General features: G+C 35.6%; 1 protein-coding gene across 1 annotated transcript in view; it reads right to left on the bottom strand.

Moving 5' to 3' along the window:
* The window catches only part of VPS13B (vacuolar protein sorting 13 homolog B), a 759,954-nt gene that overhangs the window by 188,379 nt on the left and 548,153 nt on the right, over positions 1-23,422 (bottom strand). Inside the window, exons 34-35 of the mRNA XM_040625596.1 lie at positions 16,525-17,212; positions 285-422 (exon numbers count right to left, since the gene is read on the bottom strand). Of these exons, the coding sequence (XP_040481530.1) occupies positions 285-422; positions 16,525-17,212 (826 nt within the window). The remainder of the gene's footprint in view (positions 1-284; positions 423-16,524; positions 17,213-23,422) is intronic.

Raw genomic sequence — 23,422 nt, 5'->3', positions numbered from 1 at the left:
GACGTGGGGCTCGATCCCAGGACCCCGAGATCATGACCTGAGCCGAAGGCAGATGCTTAACCAACTGTGTCACCCAGGCACCCCAGACCAAAGGTAATTTTTAACGCATATTAATATTTGCCTTTTAATCTCTAGAATGGGCAGCCTGAGAAGAATACACTTCTGCAAAACAAATGAACTATTCATTTTTGCAAGGAATGTCACAATTACTAACAGACCCCAAGTATATGTTAATATACTCACAAGAAAAAAATGTATACACATTTGAATTATGACTTTCTTACCTGGTCCATTAAGAAAGTCTTTAATTTGTAGCGTTACCAGTGAGGGTGGAATGCCACTTTTGCTGTCTATTTCTCCAGGCACTGTCTGCAGCCAAACTGTGCAGTAATCAAGGGCTTCAGGCAGGGTCTTCCCCAGATCTGAAGTGACAAAATTGAAATTAAAAATGTCAATCACATCACAAATATCTCATTTTGGTGTAAGAGCTTTAGCTGACAAATAAGAAGAAAAAATGGTTAAATTCACTCCTGGAACCTCCACTGATTCATCTGTTTGTACACATCCTTGTCAAACAAGTACTCATATGGACAGAGAGAAGTATTCTCTCTCATGATGAAACCATGTTTTCCAGACCAGGCCAAAAAGGAAAAGACATTTCAAATCTTAACTCATATTATCTTTGAAAGAATGTAAAGTTTCTGTACTCTGAGCTGCCGTTAATGGTTGTATAGTTGGATTTCTTTTCTTTCTTCTTCTTCTTCTTTTTTTTTAAAACAGGATGTTGGAAACAAATTAAAGAAAAAAAGGGCAAGCTTTTCAGCTTAAAAAAAAAAAAGGCAAATATATGTTCAAAGATGCAGTGGATTAGTACTACTTAGGGTCTATTTGATCTGTTTCAGAGTTTTACTGACATTACAATCACTTTTTACTGCTAGGCTTTTGAAGTTAACTTCAGTAGCTTTCCCATAACCTTCTTTAATGATAAAAATTGGTCAATCTTTTATTAGTCCCAATTATGACTAAATCTTGACTTTTGTCTGTTTTGACTTTTTCTGTTATTGTATATTTTTTACTTTTGTCTGGTTTATATAGTATATTCTTTAAAAAGTATTTTTTAGCTATTGGTGAATGCAAACTGAATTTGCTTTTTACTGCTTGGCAATCCAGTTTTTATTGAAATAGCTCTTTAAATAAAAACGACTGCTGTATCTTGGCATACAATGGAGTAGGCTTTCTAAAAAAACTTCTAAATATTCACAGTTTTTCTTTAGTTTCAAGATAGTTTTATTCTTTGTGTTTTAATAGCCTCTGAATGTCAATTTTATAGGGCTGTTCTTGCCATAGAGTCCATCTATTCCATTTTCAGTCGATTTGAAATGTGTTATTAAAGTGTTATTTATTTTAAGTTTTATTGATTGGATTGCTTTCAAAAAAAGCATTTACATACAGTGTATTATATTCACATATGGTTATATAGTATTACTGTCATATGTGAACTGGGCATATAAATTCTGCCTTGGAATTTGTATTTCTTGACCTTATCATGTGATTCTTATGAAATTTGGCACATATGAACCTTTATGTGATTTCAAAGAAAATACTGAAAGCAATTGATCGTGACGTTAGATCTATGTGGTAAAGATCAAACACCAAGCCAGTGCATTCTTCTCTTTTTATATGATCAGTGAATTTAAAGCAGTGAGAATATGCATAGTAGATCCATTACGTAGTAACACTATACTATTCTCTCTTTCAAATATAATGGTCAACTGTCATGAAATCATAGCAAAAGTCTATTGCTGGTAGGATCTATAGTCAATTTGTAGGAGCTATGTAACTTGACAGGACGTGAGTGTCTACTTCTAGAGTCCCACCTGTGTAGCCATCAAGAAGCAGTTATTATCAAGTAAATGGTACTGTGTTAGACCTGTATGAGGAGGCTTAATTCTTCATTTTGAAGAGAATACAATCTAGAGAGAGAACAATGACCTAACAGAGAAAACTGACATAAGTGATGTAACTAAATAAATAATGGACAGAGAGGAATTAAACTGATGTAGAAATATCAACATGATGTGTAAAAGACTGGCAAATAAAACAGGATACACAAAACAAGTTATAGGAATCACATATTCAAACTTATGTGACCGAAAAGGGACATCATTAATCTATAAAGAGTTCACATAGTCAGTATAGATATTAATAGAGAAAAATGGGTAGAAGAAAGAATAAGCGATTATTAAATGAAGAAATTAATAAAGCAAATAACAGATGAAGAAAATAAATGGCATACAAACACTTTAAAATATAAACATTACGAGATACTAAATTTTAGTAATAATCAAAGAAAAAATCTTAAATAAGTAGAATTTTTCACCTATCAGATAGGCCAAGACTAAAAAACTGGTAACGTCTGTGTAACTCACACGCACGCGTGCTCACATGCACACACATATGTGCGTGCGCACACACACTATAGCATTGCTAATCATAGCAAACAGTAGAAAACAACCCAGACGTCTGCTCATCAGCGGACTGATGCTTATACAACAGTAATCCATATAACTGTTCAGGAGAATCGAGAAGATCTATAGGTACTGACACTTAAGTAAGAGCCTTTTTATATTGTTAATAGTAAAAAACAGAGTGGGTTAAGCATCTTTTCATATACTGGCCATTTGATTCCTCTTCTACAATATTTACATACTCTTTTTTTTTATTAGTTAATGAACGTTAATGTTTGTTTGTCATATGTAGCAAACATTTCCTCTTGGTATGGTAGTTGTCCTTAAATTCTGATGCTTTTTGCAAGCATACTTTTTAATAGATGTGAATAAAAATCTATTAACTTTTATTTAATGGATTTATCCCTAGGTGATTACATATTTTCCTACAGTTTCTTGAGCACTTTTAACATTTTGTTTTTACCCTTAGCTGTTTAATCCTTCTAGAGAGCACTGCTTTATGAAGAATAGGAAAAAATGCTCAGCCTGACAATCAACCATATACAAGTTAAAACAAGAAGTTTTTTTATTCATCAGGTTAGCATAAATTAAGAAGATTGATAATATCTTGTATGGGGGAGAAAGAGAAATGGATCTTCCCATGTATGGTCAATAAGAGTGTAAATATAGTATTTCTACATGAGTAGGGGAGCGGGTTGAAAATGAGCGTCTACCAAAATTCTAACTATCCATGTTCTTGTGATCACAAAGTCCACACAAAGGACTCTACCTTAAAGAAATAAACCTACCTACCTACATACATATGTACATACTGGAGGATGATCATATTTAGGATGATCCTAAGCAGATAATGACATATGGACCTATAGTCACAGCTGAAGAAAAATAGGATGACACACCAAGCATCTAAAAAAAACCAAAAACTGAAGGAGAGAGAAAAAAGTACTTCAAAGGATATTTTGATGTTCAATCTTCATCAAGGTATAGACGGGGGGAGCACAAAATTCTGAAAATGTGGATGAAGATTTTCTAAGTAGGGGAGATAGGTTTTGTGCAGGTTGCTTCTCTTTTCGTAGAAGTTAGAGGGCCTGGCCATCTGGCACCCAGCCTTGGAGTCTGCACTGGGCCAATTACAGGGGGATATGACTTAATGGAGATGGTGTAAACAAACTGGCAATAGTAGGAAGCAGGATGGGAATTAGGAATTTTAAAAAAATGTAAAAGTCTAGGAAATCTATCTAAAGAAGTCAAACTTTCAATGACTGTTTTCCCCCTTTGGAAATGATATTGGTTTAATGATATTGTTGGTTTAATATGGCTACACAACTGATTTGAAAGTACAGCTGTATTTATAGAGTTGACAGAACAGAATAACTGAAATGAGGAGCATCCAGGAAAATACAGGCTGCACAGCTGATGAATACTGAATGTATGACAGGACAGTGGCTACTCTCCCAGTTTTAGCTAAACTCTCTACTTTGGATATGCCTCTAGTCACAGTGGTTAGATGAAGTGGCAATAGTAGCAGAAAGGTCTGTCAGAATCCCACAGAAATAGCTCAAGTCTGCAAGTCACGAGTTAGTCCCTTATGCTCTAATGGCTAGATGATGAGGGGCATGACTTTTAGACTTCCTGTAATGTCTTCGATTTAACTTCTCCTTAATTCCATCATCAAGTCTAGAAAATGGGATTCATATTACACATTCCTCAGGGTCGATGTAGCTGGGAAAGTACCAGATAAACTAAGATTAAAGGAGCCTGTGAATATAATATAAATAGAATGACAAATAGGGATGACTACTTCATACTGGAAGCTCCTTCAGACTTTGATAGTTTTCTTCTCTGTACTTAGCAAACACCTATTTATTTGAGCACAGGAAGCTCTCAGAAGGAGTAAGCTCCTGCTTCTGTAGATGAGAACATTTATGCTGTTGTCTCGAAGCCTGAGAAACAGGAGACAGTGGTATCTTATTAGGAGTCACAGAGTGGGGGAAATGAGTCAGAACAAATGACAAATTGCACAAAGCCATAAATCTTGTTCAAAGTCAGTGAGAATTCACTTCAATAAGACAATGGTATTGACAAAGTTATACTATTTGTTCTCCTTCTGGGTTGACCTGGCCTCCAAAAGAAAATACTTCATCATATCATGTCACAAAGAACACCCAAAGAGAAGATTCAGGAAGTTTCCAGTCCGTTCACAGATGGATCAAGATATTATTGGCTTTCACATAGACCTGTTTCAGATTGTATTCTTTGTGTCTGTAGATTACTTTGCTCTTCTTCACAAACCTTCATGTCACTTAACTGCTTGGGAGGTCCTCCTCGAATCTGATAAAAGTGGTCTTTGTACTGCTGTTCATTATTAGTTTTTAACCCTTAGCAAATATTCACAGAGTTAAGTATGTTTTTGCCTAACATCTGAATTACATAAAATATAACATGATTCAGTGTGACCAACTCTTATTTTCTTTGCAATCCTACTTAACAAAAAGTTTGTTTCCAAGCTCATATAGAACAGCTAAATGCTACAGATTTTCTAAGCTTTATTCTACTACTTTATTCTACTTTGATTTATTCTACTATGTGGCAGGAATTTTTTTTTTTTCATAATTGAGCTGAAATTTTACTAAGGTCCTAATGAGAAGACGTTGCCCCACAGATGTCAGTGATAATTTCCCCATTTTAAAGATTCAATAACAGTGAATGAAGTCCAACTACTTTTACACCAGATACTTCTAAGTGTTAGCCATTGCAGAGACAATGTTTTCATTTCTTTTGCCATGTGAATAATGAACTTTGAATTTTAAAAATCCCGATGTCATAATAATTTATTTGAAAGCTAAGTATCTCTTATTTTCTTCCTCACTCTCCCCCTCTTCCCTAACAGGTACTTTTATCAACTTCAGGTTTACAAAACAGTTGATAATCTGTGCCTCTTTCTGCTTTCCTTTGGCCGCTTTTGTGCTCAAGAACATCTCCTTAAGTAGGTTGATTAAGGAAGGCAGAAAGTAAGTTAGCCTAATCGTGATTTCCCCTAGCAGTTCCAAGCAAAGATTTTGTTGTGCAAGATGCAATTAACTATAGTCACAATAATGCTTTTGCCCCTTTGATTCAATTTTCTCATGATACCTTTGTCATTTACATTTTTGTGAAAAATGAGTGCTAATGCAAATACGGAACGATGTCAAGGATACAAAATTTTCCTTTGGTGGAAAGCTCTTGTAAACTTGTGTTTCTGGAAAAAATGTTATTAATTGAAATTTGGGGGATGAGTGCTGAGAAATAAACTTTTGATTAATTGGGTTTTCGTGTACCTCATTTTAACCATGTTTTCTCCAGTTAGTAAATAGTTTGTCATCTTACTCTCAGTATTAGCTTCTTGCTGTATTAATCTGATCCTGTTGCTGCTTGCAATCCTGGGTAAGAAAATCCTGCTCAATACTATCAACAACTTTTGAAATTACATCATGCTTTAATTTCTAATCCTATTGATGCTAATGTTAACATCCCTAAATCATTATGATTAAAATTAATGTGTTCCCTAAACTACTACTGCAGATTCAAATTTCAGTAACTTTTTGCTCTGATGTCATATTGCACTGAGTTTTCTCACAGTAGTGCATGATTAAAATATAACAAATTCCTCAAGAAGCGTAAAATGCTTGTATGACGTAGCACTGCAGATAGCCTCAAGATTTACTTCTGTCTTCATTTTATCAGTTCCACAAAGTCCAGGAGGATCTACAGATTTTTTTTTTTAAGAAAGACTAGATTTTATTCACTTTTTTGCAAAGTCTTCAGTGACCTGTTATGGTGGCAAGCATGCTGCAGTCTGCCCTAGTTAATGAGCCCAGGCCAAAGTCGCATCTATGGCTGCTCAGGGAGACTGGTTCTCTTTGGCCTGAGGTAACACGGGGTTGTTATGTTTATGAAATAACATTTAAGTGACTTTTGATGAACTCTTGAGGGACAACTGGCAGGTGAAAGGACACTGTCACATGGAAGAGGTTTATGAAATAGACTGCCATTGACCTAGGACTTACTGAACACAGACCGCCCTACTTTCATGGAGCTTTTTCATATTTTGTTCCATAGAAGAGTTTACATCAGTTTATAACACAGGAGAAAATTCAGGATAATGAAAAGAACATGAACTTTGGAGGCAGACAGATCTGGGTTTAAGTCCTGACTCCTTAAAGTGGGTAAATTTAATTTTAACTTCACGGAGTCCCAGTTTCTTAGTTTCCAAAATGGGGATAATACACTAGATTGTGGGTTGTTGAGAATATTATATCAGATAATATGTGTAACATGGTTTGTGTGGGACATATCATGGTAAAAGTTCAACGAACAGTCGCTATTTTGTTTCTAAAACACAACCTTTAAAGAAAATAGGAGTACACGTATGCGGTGTCTTTCAAGAGTCTACTCCTCCCAGTTTTTGTTTTTGCTTTGTAATTTTGAAAAATCTTTTTTATCACTGACCTGAAATAAGATGAATATAATAGTTAAAAAATAAAACACTCTGTTTATTAGTGGAAATTATACCCACTTTCGATCTTAAAAAAGAGAGTAAGCTTATTTATATTTAATCCTAAAATAATAACTACTTAGGTTTAAAATAACTGGTCAGTGTATTTTACTTCTCTCTTAAATATTCCTGGCCGAGGAGAAATTATTGACCTAACAATTTCCCTGCACTTTGGTTCTGGTAATTATCAAAATTATATTCTTACCTTTTCCATCTAGAAATATTTGGCCTGTGTATGAATCAAGGAAGTAAATCATCTGCAAGCCAAAATAGACTCCTTTCCATTTTTTAAACTGGGAGTTCGAGACTCCTTTTAGTAAGGTATTTGGGTATAACAACTTTTATACAAAGAAAAGATTGGAATGACACTTTAAAATCATTTTCAGTGTTCAATAAACATGGTAAGTGCATCAGAATTTCAACTTCACATAGCTTTCTTTTGTTAAAAAAGATCAAGCAGAGTTCACAGCTAGAAAGAGTAGAAAGAGAGGAAATACCTAAAAAAGAATCAGGGTAGTAGGTGAGGGCTTAGAGAGATCCCTTACTCTCCTGTCCTCTCTCCCAGTTCACTGACGAGTTGTTCCTAGACGGTCTTTTAGCTTAATCCTTTTGTGCCCAGCCAAGAATACACGAAGGTGTTTCGTAATAGAACTTGAACAAAATTTGAAGAAAAGCATCTTTGGATCTATTTACCTCTACCTATGAAATTGATATTGTTAAAGCTCCAAAGAGGCCTCTTTCAGAAGCCACTGGTGTGCTTGGTTTGGCTGTACTCAATGGCTGGAAGTGTCTACTCCCTGCAGCGAGAGGTCATCATCGGAACAGTGACCTTTTGACCACCATCTATACAAAAAGGCAAAGCTACATACAGGCCTACTGGGTTTCTCATATTTTCTATATTTCTTTCATGTTCCTTAGTTTAAATGGCTATCTTTTTCTCTTCCTTTTTCTAATGTAGCGACAGAAGCAAATGCAGTCCATAAAACCCTCAAAAGCCTGAAAATTAAATTGTGAAGGAACCCAGATCCTTAAAACACAGTAACAATTCAATGTCAGAGCAGCAAAATCAATCAAGAAACCAATTCTAAATTGCTGTAGATGCAGGGTAAGTGCCACCATCTTCTCGTTGGTACCCAGGCATTTGGGCTGTGCTCTGTACCTTGTATCTCATAAGATGTGATAGGGAGCAGAAGAGGAAGTTTCCTAGTTTGAAATCCCAAGCCTGGAGCCCAGGTGAAGAGGAAGAGGAAGGATTAAAGTGGCTACTGGGATATGTGATCGTCAGTGCCCATTGGCTCTTACTTTTAGAACCAAGTCTTCCATATCTTGCTAAAGGAAGTACATTATTTATATGTGATGATGCTAACCAGCAGATAATATGTGAAATATCATTTCAAAGAATTCCTTTCGATTTATTTTCTATACTGCTCTGTGGTATTCTTGACCTCTTTCCTATTTGGTTTCATATTAAATTCTAATGTGGGTTTCAGATGTTTTATAGGTCAACATTTGATTAAAATGCAGTGCAAGTAAAACCAGGGTGTTGTACAGTAAAAAAAAAAAAAAAGTAGTCATTAATATATAGATATACACACACACAAGGAAGATCAACTTAATCTAATTTTAAGCCTCTTGTCCTGCTCTGAGCAAAGTCTGAGTTCTGTAACATGCAAAGTTAATTCAGTGGCTTTAAATAACTCCTCCCACTTCTCGTTCATTTTAAGTAAATACTGATGATTGAGATGGATGCCAAAAGGGCCAGGATACTAGTCTTTCTCATGTTCGAAAAGGAAGGTCCATTAAGCTCTTCCTTCAACTGCTAATAACTGCAGAAGTCCCCACTTACAGTTGAACAATATTTCATAGTTCCAAGGCATTTCATAAATATCTCATCTGGAGCTAAGATTAAAGCATGAAACTACAAAGACCAGATATTATTATACCCATTTTAGAGATAAGGAAACTAAGGCACCAAGAAATTTAGTTATTTGCATCAAAGAATCTTGGTATTAGAGCAAAAACTAAAAGTCAAAATTTCTGATTTCCATTCCAATATCCTTCCCCATATGTTAACTCCCCCTGCTGGCTGGGTCACCTTTTATTTAACAGTCTCCCCACAACTCTCCCTGAGTGATACACTAGAGTTCCTCTCACTTATGAGATCTACTTACTTGTTGATTTCTGTCAAAGTAATAATTTCATTTCACATTACTGGCTAGCAAGAAATGTTCCCAGCAGCTAAATTTTCAGATAAATGTTCAAGTTGTGATCATTATGACATTAAAGTCACAGGTTAATTCTAAGCCTTTCCAGAGACATTAGCAAAACCTTTAATTCTAAAGAGACATGTAATTCAATCCTTCTCTTAAAGTCACAATAACTAAATGAAATCAAGATATGATTTATGAGGTGTAAGAAGGCAGTTTATGATTTTCCAACTGTTGGTTTACTCAGATGTCTCTGGCACATTTTCTGCAGACCTATTCATGAAAGGGTAAAGAAGCCAATTACTGTAACTGAAAATTTCCAAACTACACAATAGCCATAAATTGCATAAAATGATGTGACTTTTTTTGGCTAATTACAACCACTATTTTAAACTCAACTTAAAGATGTTAACAATGATGATAAAAGCAACAACGACAATATTAACATTCCTGGAGCCCTGTGCTACACACTTAGCTAAGAGCTACATATACAGCACTTAATTCTCACATCAGTTCTAGGAGGTTGCTACCAGTGTTCTCCCCATATTCTAGATAAGGAGCAGAGGATGAGAGAGATGGAATAGCTTGTTTGAGGTTACATGGCTGTTAAGAAGCAGGGCTGGGATTAGAACTCAGGACTGACTGACTCCAAATCTTGAGCTCTTATTGAACTCTACTCCATGTCTGCCTCTTAATTAGATCTGAAGTCATATATGTAATATTTATAAGACTTTAAAATGTGGAAAGTATCCCACACTGTAGATATCATGGGGTGGATATTTCTGTCATACGCAGAAATGTGTGATTATCTGACCTTTCAATATAAATTCTAATCAAGTTTGATTTCTGTATTTTAGTCTAGCTAATGTTTGAAAACATACAGTGAGGTAAGAAAGCTGCAGGATGGTTGAAACAACTGTCTTCAAATTGGTTAGTTCCTGTCACACGATGAGTAATAAGCTACTGGACTAACTGACTATGTGCTGAGGAAGTCTGGGGGTTGGTTAAATTCTCTCAGAATGGTTCAACTCCTTCACAATTGACCAGATGGCACAGTCATTTCTTCAAAAACAAACAAAAAGCCCCAAACAAACAAGAAGAAAAATGACTTTTTAAGTCTGCCCTGGGCTGCATAGTCAAGATATGAGGCAATTTCAAATCTGGACTCCATTACCTTAAACAAAATAAATACCAAATTTTAAATATTTATAAACACAACTAATACGATTATGTTAAAAACAACTACATACATCTTTATTTAAATGAGAACTGCCAATATTACAGCTGCTGCATATAAAGGTGCTGGCAGAAGATCTCATTTCTGTTAGAGATTGCTCTAGGTAAGGACATGGGAAAGTCCACTGCCACGTTATTTTAATATTTTAAAAAGAAACTTGTAGACTCACGGATGTATTATCTACCTGGACTAGAAGGAAGATCATGCATGGTTATTAATATTAATAGCCATAAAAGAAATTCAAGTTGATAATTAAGGCTTTAGATAACTGGCATTTTAAAAATAAATAAACCACCACATATACACTTACAGGTAGAGCTGGCGTAATTTAAGATCACTAAATTATGATGATTGGGGATTATACTTTATTAATCTTTCAAAATTATAAGCAAATGTCAACACTTCTGTTTCACTTCAGGTTTCTAAAAAAAAAAAGATGTAGGTATAGGTACAAATATAGATTCCATTTATCATCTATTCTGGGTAGCCTCTCATAGAATTTAGGTTTCTCAATAGGTATGTGCATAAATGGTGTATATAATATACACACACGTATGTATCAGTCACATGTGCTGAGAAGGCAGACTGACATAAGGGACAATAAATTTCACAGCATTTCTAACTACTAACTTGATTTTATAATATATGAAAGGATATCCCTCAGGACCACAGAGAAAGAACAAAATTACCACCCTCTGAGTATCTGAACATGTTCTTTGCTTAATGGTGACATGGGCAGAATCAAGTTAATGCTGACAACTCCCTGGGAGCAGTTTATTTATTACAATATATTAACCGATCTGTGCTCATAGATGTAAAGATATTAAAGTATCACCTTTGGAGGAAATCCTGTATTAAGTTTCTCAGAAAACCATGTCTCGGCTAATAGACTACAAAACAGTTTTATTATTTTAAAATCGCAGGACTTCTGGTGCCAGCCAAAACTGTAATAAGCTCACTGCAACTTAACTCTCATGCTGCTTACAATCAAAAACTTGAAAGAAAATACAAAAAACAAAGGTCTGAGGACTCGAAAAAGTAAACAAGAACAATGCAGACTGGGGGGGGGGTCAAACTTGCAGATGTGAGCCCTACAGTGCTGGGTTTCCCATTTAATTTGTTTTCCCTCTTTGAGAGGGAGCCTTAGGTTGCGGTGCACAGTGATGGCAAGAACAGCCAAAAGTCCTTATGTCTGGGAAATAAGGTCCCTGTGGTTTCAAGGGCATAGGAAAACCTGCTTGAAATGAGTGGAAATACTGAAGTTCTCAGAAGAGAAACAGAAACTACAGAAAAGAACCAAATAAAAATTTTAGAACTGGAATATTCAATAGAAATTATTTAATATGAAGAACAGAGAAGAAGAAAGAAAACAGAAAAAGAGGGAAAAAAAAGAATGGAGTTTCAGGGATCTGTGGAATAATTATAAAAAGTTTTATGTTGGTGTCCCCCCAAAAGAGGAGAAAGATTGGTGCAGAAAAATATTTAAAGAAATAATAGCTAAGATGTTCCTGAATTTAGTTTTAAAAAGCATACATTTATAGAGTTAAGGAGCTCAGAGAACCTGAAACAGGATACATTCAAAGAAATCAAGCCCAGACACATTATAATCAATCTATAGAAAACCAAATATAAAGAAAAAAAATCTTGAAAGTAGCAAGAGGAAATTAACACATTACATATATGGAAACAATGATTGTGATTACCATGGATTTCTCATCAGAAACCACAAAGGAAAGAAGACAGTGGGACAATATCTATAAAGACTCCAATAAAAAGACTACTAGAAGTAATAAAGGACGTCAGTAAAGTTGCAGGATAAAATTAATATATAAAAATATGTGTGTGTTGTTTCTATACACTAATAATGAAAGTAGCAGAAAGAGAAATCAAGGAAACAAACCCATTTACAATAGCATCAAAAAGAATAAAGTACCTAGGAACAAATTTAACCAAAGATGTAAAAGACCTGTACACTGCAAGCTATTAGACACTGATGAAAGAAATTAATGATGGTGCAAATAAATGGAAAGATATTTCATGTACATAGACTGGAAGAATTAATATTATTAAAATGTCCATACCACCAAAGCAATCTACAAATTCAATGCAATCCCTATCAAAATTCCAATGACATCTTTCACACAACTAGAACAAATAATCCTAAAATTTGTATGGAACCACAAAAGACCATAAATAGCCAAAGCAATCCTGAGAGAGAAGAATAAACCCAGAGGTATCAGTCTCCCTGTTTTCAAACTATACTACAAAACTACAGTAATCAAAACAGTAGGGCACTGGCATAAAAACAGACAAACAGATCAACGGGATAAAATAGAAAGCCCAGAAATAAACCTACGCACATATGTTCAACTTATGTACAACAAAGGAGGCAAGAATATGGGGAAAGGATGGTCTCTCCAGTAAATGGTACTGGAAAAACTAGAGCTACATGCAAAAAGAATAAAACTAGACTACTATCTTACACTATATATATAAAAATCAACTAAAAATGGATTAAAGACTTAAATGTACATCCTCAAACATAAAATTCCTAGAAGAAAACATAAGAGAGCAAATTCCTTGATATCAGCCTTAGTGATGTCTTTTTAGATCTGACTCCAGAAACAAATGAAACAAAAGTAAAAATAAACAAAGGACTATATCAAACTAGAAAGCTTTTGCACTGACAAACTGAAAAGACAACCTACTGAGTGGGAGAAGACATTTGTAAATGATATATCCACTAAGGGGTTAATATCTAAAATATATAAAAACTTCTATAATTTAACAAAAAAGTAAACACTTTGATTAAGATATGGGCAGAGGATCTGAAGAGACATTTTTCCTAAGAAGACATATAGATGGCCACAGGCATATGGAAAGGTGCTCAACATCACTAATCATCAGGGAAATGCAAATCAAAACCACAATGAGATATTACCTCTCACCTGTGGGAATGGTTATTCCCACAAAAACAAGAAATAACAAGTGTTGGTTAGGATGTTGTATACTGTTAGTGGGAATGTAAATTGGTGCAGCCACTATGGAAAACAGCATGAAGGTTCCTCAAAAAGTCAGAGCTACCATGTGCATACACCACACACACACTCTGAAATACTACTCAGCCATTAAAATGAATGAAATCTTGCTACTTATGACAACATGGATGGACCTTGAAGGTACTATGCTAAGCGAAATAAGTCAAAGAGAGAAAAACAAATACCATATAATTTCACTTAATATGTGGGATCTAAACAAAACAAAACAAAATTCAGACTCATAGATACAGAAAACAGATTGGCAGCTGCCAGAGGGGAGACCCTCATGGGTGAAGGAAATTAAGAAGTACAAACCTCCAGTTATAAAAGAATTCATGGGGATAAAATATACAGCATGGGGAATATAGTCAACAACATTGTACTAACTTTATAAGGTGACAGATGTTAACTAGACTTACCATGGTGACCATTTCATAATGTATACAAATGTTGAATCACTAGGTTGTATACTTGAAACTAATATAATACTGTACTATATCTCAATAAATTAAAAAAGAGTATAAATACTGCAAAAAGATATAATATGTTACTTCTTTCATTTTTAACTTATCAACTTTTTCCAGACCTTTCTTAGAAAGTTAGCTTCATGAGTCCAGACTCAGGAGTCCAACAAATCTTGTTTTGAATTTTAGGTCTGTTTATTTTTAGGTCTGTAATCTTGGACAAGTTATTTAACTTCTACAAACTTCAGTTTCCTTTTTTCTAAGATGGGATTATATATAACATTTCCCACAGAGTTGTTAAAAGGATTAAATGAGATAATGCATTTGAAGAAGTTAGTACAATGTCTGGCACAGAATGAATACTCAGTAAGTGCTACTTGCTTCTTCAATTTTTTTCGCCATTGTATTTTAACTAGTTACTTTCTGATACATGTCTCCAAATCATGAAATTCATTTTTAAGAAATGTGATAATTTATATTGAGAACTCTTTTTGGATAATGTAAATGTCCAAGTAAGACACATTTTGTGTAAAGAAAGGCATCCACAAGAATATTCTGCAAAGGGTGCTCCTGGGAAGTATGTAAGTCTTCTTCCTCCTACATGGGAACTCCTGTAGGTAATTGGCTCATAATCTTCACTCTAAGCTTCATCTACTGAAATTGGGTTCCACGTTTTTTAAAACTTTAAAAAATATATATATATATTTAAAAGATTTTATTTTTAAGTAATCTCTATATCCAACATGGGGCTTGAACTCCCAACCCTGAGATCAAGAGTCGCATGCTCCACCGACTGAACCAGCCAGGTGCCCACAGGACTTTTTTTTTTTTTAAACAAAAAGTGCTTTATTATTTCAGCCTAAGAACTAATTATAATTCCAATGCACATCTTTGATATGAGCCCTGATAATTTCGCTGAACTTAGTATCTCCTAGTAGAGGCCACTGAAGTATCCCACCTATAAGCGACTACAGCTGAAAGAATTTAAGGAGGGCCCTGGAATTCAGATTTATTTTCCCATTCCTGCACCTCGTTTTGGCCAATGCTAAGCAGACCCCCAAACAGGTATCAGGTATACACGCATGTGTTCTTGAATCATATAAAACATCAACCTCAGCACCATTCCCATCTTCACTGCCCCTGGAGTACGTACTGGATTGCAGGCACTCAGTAAATGAGAACACGTTTAAGGAAAGGAGGCAGTGCTTGCTGGTAAATGTTTAACAACTGGCTCTCAAGAGTAGGAGAGCTGACTGACAGCATTTGCCAATATATGTGGCAGAAATATTCTCACCATGGCCGATTTAAACTACCAGTGGTTTAACAACTGTCTTTCAAAGTTCCTAAAAATTTAATAATGAGCCCTTGCAAGCCAGTTTGAGCTAGTTCCAGCACACCAATGGAGAGAAGGTGAGCAGGCCGTCTAGGACATAACCCTGCTCTTCCTTAGCAACTGGCTAGTTTTCCTTTTCTAAAGTAGAGGACTTGTACTACACTTCCGCAAGAGCCAAGGGCTCCTTTGACCCTACTTCGTTGGGCTGAAATGAATCCTGATCCCCACACCTGCCATCTACTCTCTAGGAGCCTGCCGTGTAAAATGGCTCTCCTTAATGCCAAGACTGAACCAGCCTGACTTCCAGATTGGACAAATTCTCCAAATGCCTCACTGCTGGCTTCCATCTGCTAGATGGGATCACCTGATAGCAATAAAATGCCTGATTTATACCTAGGCTTGCTAGGACCTTCTTCCAATACTGAATCTTAGATGGCCCAGCTACGCTTTCCAGTTTCCCAGCCAAATCTCAAATTCTACATTAACTCGGGGAAAAGGTGTCTATACCTTGTTTGACCCTATTTCCACTAGCCCTTGCTGTTTAACAGCCAATACGTTTTAAATCTGAACCCCTGATCACCTTCTTACTCTTAAAAGGCAACGAGCTTCGGAAGTTCAATATAATTATTATAATAGAGGATTCTCGGTGGTTATAAGAAAGGTATGGCTGGAGAAACAAGAGCCAGTTGGCCAATACCACTAATAAATGTGTTTGCTATACATGTATAAACATCTTTAAACCATCTTACCTTACTAATAAACCTTCTCAAATACATTTAATTTAATGCTGTTATAGCAAGTTGATTAGATCAAAAGAATACCAAAAAAACAAACTTCATTTTTTAAGGTGTTTTTTTTCCCCCAACCTGAACAGCTGCATTAGTATGAAAAGCATACCTATGGGCTATTAATATGAAAAAAAGCTTTACTTCCCAATCATTGGAAATTCTTAAGGATTTCTATAGGCCAGAAAGAACCCTGTTTCATTCAGCTCTTGAAAAAAAATGAATATTCAGAGGCACGGTAAGAACGCTAAGGCTAAACCTTGATACATTTCAAACATTTACTTAAACATGATTCAGCTGTGGGATGCGAACTTTACATATTTACATATTCCGCGGAGAAAAGAAGTCTTGTCTGGTCTGACAGCTGTTTTCTGTTTGATCGATCTTGATACGTTGGGAATAAAACTTAGTTATGTAGTAGCAGTTATTAGCACTCCAGTAAATTTGAAGGCTCTTACCTGTACATTTGTAATCAGAGGCTACCCCTTTAAGCACAGCATCAAAAATGGATATTTCCACTCGCTGCTTTCTGTGGTGACAACTTAGAAGCAAAGAAGGCTGGGACACAATAAAGTACAAAAAAGGTTCCAGCTGCAAGTCACCAGTTCCTCTTCGTCCAGGCTGCCGAACGACAGTTATACCAAGTGCTTGTCTAGCAGATGACCTTGTGGCTGCATGAAGACTTTCAAGAGAGATGACCCCTAGTTTTTTCCCTGAAGGAAAAGCTACGCTGCTGCTCAAGAGATCTTCCGCTGTTACGGTAGAAATACATGGCTGGCCGGGCTTAGCAACATCTGAATCAACTTCTGGCAGATTTAATGAACTCTTGCCTGCTTTTTCATTATCCTTATGCTCTTGCGATTTTGATTTGGGTATGGCCGTACAGGAATAGGTCATTAGTGAGATTCTACTTGCAGTAATAAATATGTCAAAGGGAATAAAATTGAGATTTTTTACAATCGATGACTGGCGTGAGGGACGGGCGATGCGATGCTGACTGGTACCGCTGTGCTGCTCTATTTGTACTATTCGGATTTTAACACTGTCACTGCCAATTCCACTATCCTGAGCGCCACTGTACCGGGATGAGGTTTCAGCCACGCTTCCATCACATGTATCCATTTTTTTCTGTTCTTGCTTAGAGATCTGTAAGGAAAAAGAATAATTTAAACTAGTTACGTTCCAAGTGTTATTATATATAAAGGACATTATAAATGTTAAAAATGGCTCTAGCATAACTTGTATCAGAGTTTTTGTAAAAACAAAGTGACCATTTAAAAAACTATTCATATTAAAATTCCAAGGAAATACCTGGGAAAAAGCATCAAATGTGTGTTTCTATTATTTAAGGAGACTTTTGGGTCTGAGTCAGACTTCCTTTCTTTGGACTAACAGTCCAATTAAAAATGCCTCTTTAAAGAATTATGTTAGTATTCTTCACAGTGATTTTTCAAGTAGTGCAATAAACTATTTTCGAATCATGATTACTATTGGTTGAAATGATATTTTAGGCAGATGTAGTTTATATTGCTTACCTTTGTCATTACAGAATTAATTTGTAAGTTTTTGGATAGGAAGAAAGACAGGGAAAAGTCAACAGTATTAAATTATGAAGGACAAAGAAAAGCAAACTAAAATAAAATTATTCAAAACGAAGTTTATTTTCCTCTTTAATAGGACTTGAAACAAGAGTAAACGTAAGTGATGAAGCAAAACGTAAGTAATTAAAGTCCTCGAAGGTAGATTTTTCCTTTGGGCACTAAAGGCTACTCATTCTCAAAATTTTCCATCAACCACTCCTTACGTGGAGAACAAAGAACAACTTGGTGGCAGCACCGCACCCGAGATCTCTACTTTGCTTCTCTGGTTTCCCTTTCTTAGGTCTTCCCAACCATCAGTTTGTGATATGCTATTTGTAGTAGGCTAGATGTTTCACTTGGTTTTTCCTCCAAGTAACACAGATTCATTAAAGAAACCATGGCCAACCTGAGAAAAAAACCAAAATCCTCCCGACTACCATCTTATCTCCAAACATAGCCAATGGTAATATTTTAGTGTACTTTCTTTCAGTATTTCTCCCCCACCTGTGCAAAAAGGTGCCCCCCTCCAATCCCTGCTTGGTTATGATCATACCATAGAGCCAAATTGTACTCAAATTTGGCATATGCTAATATACTCTTCCTGGCTTTCTAAAAAAGCTGCATAATACTTCATTAGTGTTAGGAACATTTGTTCAACCATTTTCATATAATTGGATATTCCAGTTTTTAATTTTTGACAACAAATCTCTATGAAAAACATCTAACATTTCCTTAGAACAGGCTCCTAGAAGTGGAATTACTAGGTAAATGGTATAAGAAAGTTTAAGGTTACCAATATTGTTAACACCCTTCCAAAAAAGGCTACATTAATTTATATTAGCACCATCAATTATTCCCTGGGTATTGCTTATCATTTCTTAGGCCTTTCTTTAACTTGATCGATAAATATTATATCATTTTTCCACATGGCACAAATTATGAGTTGCTTATGAAAATGTTAAAGGGCTGTTAACTAATTCAGGACAATGATGTAACGGTCATTAAAATTTTTTAAATATTTCTTGCCTATTGATTTTAAAGTGGTTGAAGGAGATACATATTGTTATAAAAGTCCAACACGAACTATCTGAAGCAAAAAACAACATAGCTCTGTTCTTTGAAGACACTATGTCCTTTTCAACCATTCTTTCTCTACGGTGCTATTTCCCTGCCTGGAGTGCCCCCCCCACCCCCGCCCCGAGCTTGCTGTAGCTGGCAAACACAGAGTTATCCATCGAGACTCAGAACAAATGGCACTTGTCTGAGAATTGTTCTCTCATTCTTTTCCTGCTTGGTGATCCTAGCACTTGACACATACTTCAATTTTCTCCTGCAATGCTCTGTAGTGGCACTATTAGATAGTGTTAAAACATTGACAGGCTTTAGAGGCAGATGGATGTGGGGGCAAGTCCTTTACTTTCTGACTGTATGATTTTAGACAAATTACAAACCTCTCTAAGGCTCTATAACCTCATCTGTAAAATAGGGATTTAAATTTGATCTCAAGAGTATGAGGATTCAATGAGCTAATTTGTCTAAAGAGGTCAGCATAGTGCCTGGTATACAGTAAATACCCAATAATCGGCAGCTGCCACAGGCCTGTCTCTTTACCAGGTGAAGGACTGCCAGAGGGACTGGGCCACATCATTTGGCTTCTATATATCACTAAGGAATACTGGAGAGCCTGGCACACTGCAGAGAGGATCCATAAATGTTCGATGATATGTTAGTTTCTGAAAGAATATTAAATAAAAAAATTGCTCTGCAGCCTAGAAACACATGATTGCTAGTATATAAATACGTGTGGACACAGACTGCCCATATGCTATACTCCTGAAGGTCTTTCTAGATATATTCACGGGCTCTTTCCTAATCTGTACTCTCCACCTTGTGGGCTGATCACACTTCTGCTTGCTTATTCTCACAGTCTCTGCTGGGTCCTCAACCTCACACTGGGGACATTAATACCCAGCCCACAAAGCTGCTTCAGAATTAAATGAGTAATGTGTTGAGTACACACAGTGGTGTACAATAAAGAGCAAGTTAAAAAAAAAAGAAGTCACCTTCTTTGTGAAGACTTCCTCAACACTTCCAGATGGTGCTAGTCTTTCCAGCTTTTACACTTTCATAACAAACTAGTATTTACTATAACAGCACTTTTCACACTGTGTTCTGTCTCAGAGCAATTCATTGTAAGCAATTGAAGATAAAAAAAAAAAATACCACTGAGTATATTTGTTATTTGCCAAACATTGTTAGCACAAACCCACATTTTCTATACCAAGTGTTACAACCCTTTGAAGGGGGTAGTGTTATCTCCATTTCACAGGTGAGGAAACTGAGGCTTAGATTAATCAATAGGTCCAAGGTCAGTCAGATATCAGACTATGGGTAAGAGGGAACGCCATTAGTATTCCTAGCACACACCATACTCCCCGTAACATAGCAGAGCTTAATCATTATGTGCTGACTGAATAAATAAGTGAACACATTTAACTTAAAAATTCAGTAAAATAAAAAATAAGGCAATTATCAAAATAATTTAACTTTAAAGCTATTATAAAAATTTCAAATATACCTCCAAATCCATTACTAAGAATTCTCAAATAATACATGAAAAAAACTAGTCAAGGATTTACTGCCCACGTTTTGACACATTACAAAGAAAGTATCTGTATACAACATAATAAAGAAATAATAAAGAATTCCTTTAGGTTGAGTTCTGTGGCAAACTCGTATCCAGAACTCAACCATTTTTATTCTATCAGGAAAGGCGACCACAGTTCACTCCACAAGACTACTTTCTATGCATACAGCATTACATTTTCTTTTTCTGATTTAGAGATTTGTATTTAAAATCTGGTCTCTCCTTCCTTAAAGTAAATTAAGGGTTCCCTAATGGTGTTAACATGACAAAACAAACTGCCTATAGGCAGATATGTAGTGTCCAGCCCTATTATGTGTTGAGATTGCCACATTCAGCTCTAGTCAATGTCAAGTAGCCTGATCTTGAGATATAAATAACCAGCAAGGGCAGGATGGCAGCTATCAGCTTGGGTCACGCAGGTTACTGAACAGAAGTCAGATGGTAACTAATTCTAGTCACTACCGAGCAGAATGGAATTTGAACCAATGACCCAGAGATGAAAGACTCAATGCTCACTGGGGGAAAAAAAGTACAACTTTCTCAGTACTAGGAAACTAAATTCTTAAAACTGGGTTAAAAGCCAAGATTTCCTCCATTTTTCTAAGTTTCTGCACTATTTGTAGCACTGAAATAAATAAGCTGATGATTTTTGAGACATATTTAAAAATGCATTGGTTTGTCACCAGTTCACTGCAGATTTATCTGTTATACTAAAGAGTATCTGGCCTGCTCTTGAGAAAAGTTTTATAATTAATTATGTGTGCTAAGCCCTAAACTTGGGCATCAATTTACTATTCCTTTGTGGAAAGAGAAAAGTTCACAACGTAGTAACTCTGAAAATAACTTTTGCTTTATTATCGTCTGAGGGGACTAATAATTTAAGTTGTCAAAAAAGAGCAATATCTGCTTGCTGTTAGTGAATGCAGCAGAAACATGGATCTCTGGGCAGTGCTGTTACATCAGCTCTCCCACTCTTTACCTAACTCATTTAAAATGAACAATAAAAGTTTTCTTTAATTAGCTACTGGTGTGCATTAACATGATCATGATTAAACCATAAAAACCAACTGTACATTACTCTGGTCCCCTCTTCCATATGTTTCGAATTATTCTGTTTGAAAATGTACTTTGCGTCCCTTTTAAAAGTTCGACCTTCTGCTTTCAGAGAATTAAATGCATATTACTGCAGTGAAGAAGATAATGTTTCAGACCTCCAGGCATATATTAAACACACTGGCAGCACTTGAGACAAAATGCTTTACTTATTAGATACTTCCTATTCTAAACAGTGTCATCAAAGGCTAAAAACAAAATCCATATAAAAGCTGCACAATGCTTCCACACAGAACCCGTGCCAAAATCCCTGTACTTTCCAACTAATGAGGAAAGGATGTGTACTCTTAACATATGAATGTAAGATTTTCCAAGCATTCACTTTAGGAAACTGGGCTATTGATTCCATATGGGTTATGTTAAATGAAACTGTATTGGTAAAATAACCTTTAAGATATCTGGCATGATAACTATAATTAAACAATATTTAAAAGACTAAAACAAAAGGGAATTTGGTTCCACAATGGCTAATTAAAATAAAATGAAAAAACACAGCATGCCATCTATCAAGATAAATTGTTATTGTTTAAGAACTATTTAAATACTGTTAAAATATACTTTTAGATAAAATCTGAAAGAGCTGGAAAAATATTTGTGGCTTAAAAATGGATAGTTTGGTGAAGAAAAAAGTATAGGACTCTGAAATTGTATGCGGAGATAACAGCTTTAAAGCCTTGAGCACAACCAGATGGTACTTAAATCAGAGGAATTCTACAGTTTCACTATCAATGGGTTTCAGTATGAGAAGATTTTTCAATAGCTAGGAAAACATGTCAAGGTGATAGTTTACTTCTTCGATCATTTCAGCGCATTTTCCCATCCTTTCACAGCTCTCCGTGGTGCAGATACGCGCCACCATGGGGAAGGTGCTGAAAGCTGTACCAGTAGCTGGGGAGCTGTAGCTAATTCCTCCTTTTCATGTATGGAGATAGGTAAGTTTACTAGCTCACCCTGGAGTCTGGCAAGAGCCACAGTCTCTCAGGAGCAGTGGCTAAAACCATACTTAAGTATGTGACAATACCAGAGAATGCATTAAAATCATTTCAAATGACATTAATTAGATGTTCTTCAGTGACACTGCAGAGCAGAGGAAGATAAGAATGACTGACTGAAACTTCTGGTTTGGCCGCATCGACATTTTTAGGAGCACATTAAAAAAGTCAGCCTCATTAATAAAAATGCTGCAAATAAATGGATAAATTTTTCAAAGAAAAATGTGTCGAAACCAACCTCTTGAGAATGACCAAGGTGTAAAACAAATACAATTTTTGCTTTGACGGATGACAAAAAAAGGCAATTCAGCATCTATTCTAATGTTTTAATTTGCATTACTTCTTTTAATTTATCATTTTAAGGAAACCTTAACTATACAGGAACATCGATATATCTATATATTTTCCCACCTTCCTAGCATAATTATGGTTCCATAACAGCAACACTGAAGTAGTATTTCTACCATGCAAAGCCATACTTCAACCTTCATCAGAGTATCTTTTGCCAATCACGAGATCATTTCTCACATCTTATAAATTATGAAAAAATCAAGTGTGAAACCACAAAATCAAAGTGACAAACACATCTGTATATCGCTGTGACATTTATTCTAATTTTACTGTCCTTGATAAAATGTAGTAATGTTTTCAAAGAAGATCTTATAAAATCAAACACAATAAAAAAAATCAGTTAAAAAAATCGTTTACAGAATTTTAATGGCTTCACATACTGGAATTACAAAGGAGAGTTTTTACCAACTTGAAAAATTATGTGCCTATTGTCTAAATATTCGCAAACATCCTCTTCTGGCTGTATCTTTTAGAAGTTTGGGTTTGGGGATGGGTTGGGGTGGTGCTGCTGGGAGAGGTTCCTTGTATATCCCTTTAACACAGAGCGTACTCTGGAAGCTTTACATAAATAGGAAATTGTAACAATCAGCAAGACAATTCAACTTGATGAATTAATTTAATCAAGCAAACAACAAAGTATATCTTTAAGTCTCAAATTTTGGGGATGTCAGCA

This window comes from Ursus maritimus, unplaced genomic scaffold (assembly GCF_017311325.1).
Source record: "Ursus maritimus isolate PB19 unplaced genomic scaffold, ASM1731132v1 scaffold_9, whole genome shotgun sequence".
Classification (NCBI taxonomy): Eukaryota; Metazoa; Chordata; class Mammalia; order Carnivora; family Ursidae; genus Ursus; species Ursus maritimus.
This window is presented reverse-complemented; position numbering and strand designations above follow the sequence as displayed.